The sequence below is a fragment of the Blennius ocellaris genome, assembly GCF_963422515.1.
Source record: "Blennius ocellaris genome assembly, chromosome: 18".
In the NCBI taxonomy this organism is placed as follows: domain Eukaryota; kingdom Metazoa; phylum Chordata; class Actinopteri; order Blenniiformes; family Blenniidae; genus Blennius; species Blennius ocellaris.
Window position 1 is genome coordinate 1514717 of NC_137667.1, and position 10000 is coordinate 1524716.

Here is a 10000-nt window from a genome sequence, read left to right on the forward strand (position 1 = left end):
ATGATAGATAGATGATGGATAGATGGATGGATGGATAGATGGATAGATGGATAGATAGATAGATGGATGGATAGATAGATGGATAGATGGATAGATAGATAGATGGATGGATAGATAGATAGATAGATAGATAGATAGATAGATAGATAGATAGATAATGATTTTATTCATCCCCGAAGGGAAATTGTCTTGTTGCAGCAATCTGGTACATACGAATATTATAAAATACAATAGAATAGAAATTAGAGTAAAAATATAAAAATATCCTGGTAGAAGACATAAAGTAAAACACAGAACGGAACATGGGCACTTAGAAATAAGCAGGAGATCAAAGCAAGATAAATAAATAGATAATATAAGTATCAATGATGTCAATAATTATATACGTGGACAATCTCCATGTGAAGCGAATCCAGGAGGCAGTGAAATGTTGACCTTGACCTTGAGCAACATCGAGGTCGTTTACTACGTTCGTGAGGCGCGAGACTCGATCTGCACTGACAAGCCTGTTTTCTCTGTGCCGTGTTTACTTGTAATTACAGATTGTAAAACGCGGCGCCGCACCTTTTAGACTCAGCAGACAAAAGGCTGCGCATATTTGCGCGGGGATGAGTTTGGCAGTCGGTGAAACTTGGACTCGTTCTGCTCTTTTGCCTTCAATCAACAAGATGTGAAATTATAGAGCGTCTGCACCAGTGTTTTTTGTGTTTTTTTAAGCGGCCTGGTTTCCTGGTTAAGTGGCCTCCTCCACACGAGCCCAAAATATTATTTTTTCTCCGCGAGGTTCTTATAAAAAAAAAATTACCCAGAGATGCTTCACCGCACCGCCATCTTGCTACGTGTTGCTACGTGGACTAGCAAAGCGAGCTACGAATGTTTTTGGTTTCTTTGGGGGATCTTTACGTTTAGCACAAGCGTTAGACCTCTCCAAGATGGCGGCGCCGTCGGCACGCCGCATCTCGTGTTTTATATCTATGCCTATGAACACGAGGCTTCAGGGCGTGTAGTACGCACGCCGGGCCTTTGGGGGGCGCTGTGACTCACCGAACGCACCAAAAAAACACAGGAGAGACGGAGCACATAGAAGTTTAGACGTAGACCTCTATATAACTCTGAGTTCTGTCGCTCTATGCTCCGTCTGCAGCGCCACCTGGAGCATGTATGCGTGTGGTTTCATCACAAAAACAACCGTCAGCGCCACCTTGTGGCCTGGCATGCAAACTACAGTGTTTCCATAGTTTTTTTGCCGTTTCTGTGTCGTCGTTTTCACTGGAATAGGTTTGTTTTTTTGTTTTTTTTTAAATATTCCAGTAGCATTTGTTGAAGTTTGTGTGGTAATAAAGCTTCTAGTTCAAGTCCTTAAGACTTGCAAAAGAAGAAAAGTGAACTTTTTGCATCCCAACATGCATCATGATGCAACTCGGAGCGCGGAGGGAATTTCCCCGGCTCACAACCTCCCGCACCTCGTTGTTCGACGTTAATTAGCAGCGCATTTGTTTTGCTTGCTTTTTTTGTTGTTGTTGAAGCCAATAAGGCCCCGGGGCGATAAGGTGAGAACTCATGCGTGTGTGTGTGTGTGTGTGTGTGTGTGTGTGTGTGTGTGTGTGTGTGTGTGTGTGTGGCCTGGCAACAGCCAAACAACACATTCACACCTTTAATTGATCCAGTCGTCCGACACGACACGTAATCACATAGGACAATTGAGCAGTCTAATTGCAGCACCTGCAACTTTTTATTTTGAATGTCTCTGATTAGCTTTTGTATTTTTTTTTTCTTTTATTTATATTATATTTCTCTATATGTTTTTACCCCATAAACTGCAGACAGAGCAGACCAGATCTCCATTCACAATATCAATTTCCAGTTTAAGGGTAACAAAACATTTTCCTCATTATAAACTGGTCGCTCAGAGAGTTCTGCACAAAATAATAAATCATAAAAATAAATTGACAAATAAAGAGAAAACTTTCCACTCGGGCCTGGTTTGATTTATCATCTACGTATTACTGCATTCAGCTGCGTAACGTTCACAACGATGCCGAGCGCCGTTGTACAGTAAAGTGATTTTATCTGTAGAACATGATAGAACACAAAGAAATTAAAGAAATACATAAGAGCTTCACAAAGAAATCCATTTAAGCGATTTGATTAAGAGTTTGCATCAAACACCAAAATTTTTTTTTTCTCCATAATTGGAAATAAATTCAGGCGTCAAGGGGTTAAAATCTCAAACTTGTGAGAACTATCGACTTAGGCCACATCCACACCAGGCAAAATAATCTTTTTTCTCCCCGAGGTTTTTTTTAAAAGCCTCCGTCCACACGTCTCTATGAACTGGGCTCAGCACGAGGCTTCAGGGCATGTAGTACACCTGCCAGGCCTCTAGGGGCGCTGTGACTCCCCGAACACACTGAAAACATAGAAGAAGACAAAGCACATAGAAATTTAGAAGTAGATTCCAGCTCATAAACCTGTATATGACTAGTTCTATAGGTCTACGGCCCGTACAGCTAACGCTGCTAGCGTCAGTCGCTTCTGCAGCTACATTGTCGTCCCTGACTGTTGTGGTTATTTGACGACATGAGTACGTCATCTTTTTTTCACAGATGATCGTCTTTGCCGTCCTCACCCCGGGGGGTCGAACGGCACGAGCCGGGGTTTTAGAATTTCCCCACTCGGGGACCCGTGTTCACAAAAACCTGTTTTCACGCTTCTAAAACCGCCTCGTGAGGACGACAGACCAGAAACATCTGGTTCAGGAGAACCAGGTTTCTGGTGTGGATGAAATGCCAGAAACATCTGGTTCATGTGAACAAGGTTCCTGGTTCAGGGGAACCTGGGTCCTGGTGTGGACGACAGGGCAGAAACATCTGGTTTAGGTGAACAAGAGTCCTGGTGTGGACGACATCCTAGAAACATCTGGTTCAGGTGAACCAGGTTCCTCGTTCAGGTGAACCAGGGTCCTGGTGTGGACGACAGGCCAGAAACATCTGGTTCAGGTGAACCAGGTTCCTGGTTCAGGTGAACCAGGGTCCTGGTGTGGACGACAGGCCAGAAACATCTGGTTCAGGTGAACCAGGTTCCTGGTGTGGACGACAGGCCAGAAACATCTGGTTCAGGTGAACCAGGGTCCTGGTTCAGGTGAACCAGGGTCCTAGTGTGGACGACAGGCCAGAAACAGCTCGTTGAGGTGAACCGGCAACCTCGTGTGGACGACCCCTTAGAAAAAGTTACGTTTTTCAGTGGCTCCGACTGCCATTGTTGTTTAAACAGACGCCCAAGACGCAATGAAAGCTTTGCATGTTCACTCGGGAACGCTGTCGTTGTAAGTTTATTCAAGAACATATGTGGTTCCTCTGTTGGTGCCTATTTCACCAACTGCTGTTGTTTCTGATCTCTATGAATCCAAATAACTTACTCAGCGCCACTGAGCAAGGCATTCAACCTGGGCCTCACAGGCCAGGGTTCCACACAGACCGTGTTGCAGAAAAACAACCCCTCCTGCCCACCTCATGCAAACTTGCTTTGTTGTTCTGGAACATTTGTCACGTGTGTCTTTAGATACGTTCGGTCAACGTGAAACCTTTTCCTGAGGTTCAGAAGCTGAAGGTCATCGGGGGATTTCCTGGACTTACATGAGAAATCAAAAGAAAATACTCTATGAGCCTTTCAACCTTTTTCAAACTCCAACAAACACGTAAGAAGAGACTGTTTTCTGATTGGTTACTCGGGAATCTCTGGACAGGTGAATCTTAGACGTCCTGTGATTGGCCCGTTCACAAAAGCCAATGTGATCTGGAACCTTTAACACCGTCCACACAGCCTTCAGATCACTTGGCGTCCAAGCGGAGCAGACGTCCACTCATACTCTTCGTAGGATGTAGAAACCTTCAAAGAACAACAACAAAAAATAATGTCAGCGGGAGTTTCCGCCAACGGCACCGAGGTCATGGCCGACGTACATCCCTGCTACGTGATCGACGGCTCCGACTACGTCCTGGCCCGCAGCCCGTCGGCCGGCTGCTCGCTGCTCTACGCCTTCCTGGCGCTCGCGTCCCTCGTCGTCGTGTGCGGCAACCTCCTGGTCACGATCGCCGTCGTCTACTTCAAGCAGCTGCACACCCCCACCAACTCCCTCATCCTGTCGCTGGCGGTGGCCGACCTGCTGGTGGGGGTGGTCGTCTTCCCGTTCAGCATGGCGTTCTCCCTCAGCCTGTGCGTGCGGCACGAGGGCTTGCTCTGCAAGGTCCGCGGCAGCCTGGACGTGTCGCTGAGCACGTGCTCCATCCTCCACCTGTGCTGCATCTCCGTCGACCGCTACCACGCCGTGTGCCGGCCGCTGACGTACCGGTCCACCATCAACCGCCGCGTGGCGGCCGCGATGACCCTGGGGAGCTGGGGCGTCTCCAGCCTGATCGGGGTCGGCGTCACCGTCGCCGGGCTGAACGAGTGCGAGGGGAAGTGCCTGGTCGCCCTGCTCATGGACAACACCGTCGGGCCCCTGCTGTCCTTCTACCTGCCCGTGGTCGCCATGCTGTGCATCTACGCCAAGATCTTCCTCGTCGCCACCAAGCAGGCGCGCCGCGTCCACAACGCCAAGCCCGGCGCCACGGCCAGTAGGGCGGAGAGGAAGGCCACCAGAACCCTGGCCGTCGTCCTGGGAGCCTTCCTCCTGTGTTGGACGCCTTTCTTCCTCTGCATCACCTTCCTCCCCCTCGCCGGCGCCTCGGCGCCGGTGTCCGTAGTCGAAGCGCTCAACTGGTTCACGCTGTCCAACTCCATGCTCAACCCCTTTATTTACGCCTTCTTCTACAGCTGGTTCAGGTCGGCGCTGAAGATTATCGTGTCCGGGCAAATATTGCGAGGGGATTTTGCCAATTCCAAACTGCACTGAAGTGAGAGGATCCGGTGCAGCGAGGCAAAAACACACGTACTTCTTCCCGTGTGGCCCGAACTGGTGAAATAATTCCTTAATAGGCTTTGAATTCATAATAGCTTTGAATCCCCCCCCCCCCTCCCGGGCCATTCTGGTGCAAAACACAAGGAAATGTCGACAACAACAAAATAAACAACTTCTATTACTGTTGCCTCATGTTTATTTTTTATTTTATTTTTTTACGCTAATGCTGATAGCATAGCTCTGCGGCTAACGCTCATTTGATGTCTTTCATGTCAGAATTCGGTTGAAAATTGTTTGTTGTTAAAAAACTATGTTTTCTTCCATTTCTTTCCAATGTCAAGAGCAAATGTATTTTTAAAGAAATTGAAGTGAGAAGTGAAGTGAGAGGATCCGGTGCAGCGAGGCAAAAACACACGTACTTCTTCTCGTGTGGCCCGAACTGGTGAAATAATTCCTTAATAGGCTTTGAATTCATAATAGCTTTGAATCCCCCCCCCCCCCCCCCCCTCCCGGGCCATTCTGGTGCAAAACACAAGGAAATGTCGACAACAACAAAATAAACAACTTCTATTACTGTTGCCTCATGTTTATTTATTTTTTTATTTTTTTACGCTAACGCTGATAGCATAGCTCTGCGGCTAACGCTCATTTGATGTCTTTCATGTCAGAATCCTGTTGAAAATTGTTTGTTGTTAAAAAACTATGTTTTCTTCCATTTCTTTCCAATGTCAAGAGCAAATGTATTTTTAAAGAAATTGAAGTGAGAAGTGAAGTGAGAGGATCCAGTGCAGCGAGGCAAAATCACACGTACTTCTTCTCGTGTGGCCCGAACTGGTGAAATAATTCCTTAATTAGCTTTGAATTCACTCTTTAAAGCAGAATTCCCACAAGCAGCAAAATGAGTAAATAAATGAGATACGTTGGGAAAGTTTCTTTACAAAGAGGAAAAGGAGATTAAACCGGTCCGTGGCACAAAAAAAAGTTGAGGACCGCGGCTTTAAAGTCTTTGTTTGTTGTGTCGCAGAGTGTGAATGATGAAAATGTCTTTATTTTCATGAAACCAAACAATTTTGTTTACAACAGGTTGTTTTGTTTACAACAGGTTGTTTTGTTGACAACAACCTGAACGATTTCACTGAAACATTCTGGCGCAAAACACAATGAAATGTCGACAACAACAAAATAAACAACTTCTATTACTGTTGCCTCATGTTTATTTTATTTTATTTTGTTTTTACGCTAACGCTGATAGCATAGCTCTGCGGCTAACGCTCGTTTGATGTCTTTCATGTCAGAATTCTGTGGAAATTTGTTTGTTGTTAAAAAACTATGTTTTCTTCCATTTCTTTCCAACATTTGCTGTGTAGTTTGTCCAGATTGGAGTCTCTTATGTTTTAACCGCCGGGTCCAGTGGATAATGTCAAGAGCAAATGTGTTTTTAAAGAAATTGCCAGAATTGATTGATCTCCGATAGTCAATCACAGCTGATTTATTTTTTTATTTAAATGCCTTAAATACTCCTTGTTTGATAGAGTTTGCTTGTACTTCACACCGTCACGTTTTGTTTTTGTTGCTGAGGTTGTTTTTTTTTTTTTAAATTTGTATTTAAGGACCAACTGATTATTGATAAATCAGCAGATGCTAAGGAAGTTTTCATGTCTTGTACAGATGTACACTTCACACAAGTCCCTACACAAATAAATATTTAAGAAAGAAAAGAATGTAGTTTTCTATACCAACATTTTCTATGAAATGTTTACTTTTTGAAAGAAACCATTCCTGGAAATTAATTAGCGGGAAATAAAACTACTAAATATCTCATCGAAACGTAACGTTTCATACTTCTTCAATGTTTCAGAAGAAGATGAAAAATAAAATAAGCTCATGTGTAAATGTGCAAACATAACTACTTGTCAGCAAAACCTCATAATTTATGAGTCTGTTGGTCTGAAAAAAGTGTCAAATCCACATTAACGTGCTCAAAATATCCTCTGAAACATCAACAAACCAATAATTGACACCAAACATGCAGAGCTCCAGTCCTCAGTAGCATCAAAGTACACAGTGCTGAATATTAATACTAGTTTATTGACATTACCATCAGCTCCTGGTGCTGCTCCTCAGAGTCCCACACATTATTTTTATCATTAGGAAATTGGACATTTATGTGGTTTCCCAGTTTGAAATTGATTTAAAGTGTTGGGGATTTATGGTTGGTAATTAGCATTCAAATTACGGGAAGTAATTTCGGAAAAATTAGAATTAGTAATGGAAGTAAACGCCCAACAAAAAGTGACGTTCTAATCTAGCGCCCCCACACGTCAATGGTGAGGACAGGAACTGCATGCAGGCCGGCAACTTTATCAAGGTTCAAGGTTCAAGGTGTTTTTATTGTCGTATCACCAGTAAAAGCCAGGTTTCACAGTGAATGACATTCGTATTTTGCCGTCTGCCTTGGAGCCGACATACATAAATAAGTAAGTATATACACACAAAATATATATATATATATATATATATAAATAAAATAAAATAACAGCAGTGCAAAAATATTGGTGAGAAAGTGAGATGTGCAAAATGTAAACATGTCAGAAGCTGTTCAAAAGTCTGATGGTGACGGGGAAGAAAGAGTTTTTCAGTCCGTTCTTTATTAAAATGAACGAGTGAAGATTCTATCATGCACTAATAAAGACATTTAAAAAAAGCCGACTTCACAGTCAAACTCCCGTACGATCACGCAAAAAGGTTGTGACTGTGACGTCTGATTGGTTGCTCAGTAATAAGTGGTAAAATGCTCTTAAACTTGATAAATCGCTCAGCATTCCGTATTCTTTTTGTTTCTTTGTTTGTTTGTTTTTTTTAATGAGGAAATTCTCCCGACACTGAATGAACCAGAACAGTCGACGAGGCAGCAGTCGTTTTGTGTGACATCACACCGACGCCTCTGATTGGCTGGCCACAGAGCCGAAGCATCGTCATCGGGTTTGCCTCAATAAAAAAAGCGAGCGGCGCGTTGAACGGACTTTGTAAGTGCCGAGTTACGTAATCGGGTGTGTGTGAGAGGGTGTGACTCGCCGGTGAGTTTCAGGCTTCCCGGGAAGATGGCCGGAGGAGGAGACCCGGCGAACCGCTCCCACGTCGACGACACCCATCCCTGCTATCAGATCAACGTCGTCTCTTTCACAGTGAAAAAGACTCCTTCCACGATGTGTGCTCTCTTGTACATTTTCCTGAGCTCTGTGTCTGCTGTGACTGTCTGTGGAAACCTCCTGGTAATAACCTCCATCGTCTATTTCAAGCAGCTGCACACTCCCACTAACTCTCTGATCCTCTCTCTGGCCGTGGCCGACCTGCTGGTGGGTCTCCTGGTGTTCCCCCTCAACATGGAATACTCGGCCCAGCTGTGCTTCTACCACGCCGACTTGCTCTGCAAAGTGCGGGAGAGCCTCGACGTGACGCTGAGCACGGCGTCCATCTTGAACCTGTGCTGCGTCTCCATCGACAGGTACTACGCGGTGTGCCGGCCTCTGACGTACAGGGCCAAGGTCAACGTCCACGTGGCGGCGACCATGATCGTCGCCACCTGGTGCACCGCCGTCCTGGTGGCCGTGGGGTTTCTGGTGGCGGGTTTGAACTTCGACCAATGCCGAGAGGGCTGCCTCTTCGGCGTCGTGCTGGCCAACGTCCTGGGACCCGTGTTCTCCTTCTACCTCCCGGTGCTCGTCATGGTGGGGATCTACCTGAAGATCTTCCTGGTGGCGCGGAGACAGGCGCGCAGCCTGCGGAGCGCCGACGCCCGGAAGGCGGAGGGCAAGGCCACCAGGACCCTGGCGATCGTCATGGGGGGCTTCCTGCTGTGCTGGCTGCCGTTCTTCCTGTGCTTCTCCTCGCAGCTGCTGGACGGCGTGGCGGTTCCGCACCAGGCCTTCGAGACCCTCAACTGGCTGGCGCTGTTCAACTCCATGCTCAACCCGTTCATCTACGCCTTCTTCTACAGCTGGTTCAGGTCGGCGTTCAAAATGATCCTGACCGGGAAGATAGTGAAAAGCGATTTCACGAACTCCAGATTGTTCTGACGCATTCGAAGTGATGAATTCTGTTGTTGTTTGTGCGGGAAATCAATAAAAACCCACCTTGTTGCCTGTGACTGACTATCAGTGATGTGATTTATACAGCAACTTGTGAAACAACGGTCACTGCCACACCAGAAATATCTAAATCTACAGGTTGGAAAAAGATTCCAAATGTATTTTTCCCCTCATTTGCACAGCGGACACTGAGGGAAATACTGGTGTTTCTAAATGTTGAGAGATTCTTGTCTGGATGGTAAAAACAGTTTCTGATTGTTCAGAAGCCCAGAGCACAACGTATTCATTCTTAAAAACAAAAAAGGAAATATTCTTCTTATTGTACTGTTTGTAATCTTACGACGTCTAAATGAGCCAAAGTGTCATATTAACGGGGATTCAGTGGCGGAGAGTCATATCTCTCTTTTTTTATGTCACATTTAAGTTAAAGTTTCACAAATCATGCAAAGCAGGAACAAAGAACAAACTTCTGCTAAAGATTTTTATTTCACAGGGGGGAAATGAATAATCTCGCCTGCATAGGGATTAAAACTATGAACTGGACAAAACACATGAATTAAACGTACTACATGTAATATGTCATATATATATATATATATATATTGCATATAATGTGCAATATATATACTATAATATGTGTAATAAAGTGGAGGCCCACCACTCAGTGATGGACTCAAGCTGCACATCATACCATAGAAAAAATGTCTATTAAGAAAAATTACTTTGTCAACACATTATATTATATTATATTATATTATATTATATTATATTATATTATATTATATTATATTATATTATATTATGTTATATTATATTATATTATATTATATTATATTATATTATATTATATTATATTATATTATATCATATATTATATTATATTATATTATATTATGTTATATTATATTATATTATATTATATTATATTATATCATATATTATATTATATTATATTATATTATGTTATATTATATTATATTATATTATATTATGTTATATTATATTATATTAT

General features: G+C 43.9%; 1 protein-coding gene across 1 annotated transcript; it reads left to right on the top strand.

Moving 5' to 3' along the window:
- Nucleotides 1–3913: 3913 nt before the first annotated feature.
- LOC308143220 (uncharacterized protein) lies at nucleotides 3914–8976 on the top strand (the record flags this gene model as incomplete). Its single annotated transcript, XM_080513960.1, has 2 exons — nucleotides 3914–4887; nucleotides 7989–8976. 2 exons carry the CDS (start codon nucleotides 3914–3916, stop codon nucleotides 8974–8976), a joined length of 1962 nt encoding a protein of 653 aa, XP_080370086.1.
- Between the last annotated feature and the right edge of the window lie 1024 nt (nucleotides 8977–10000).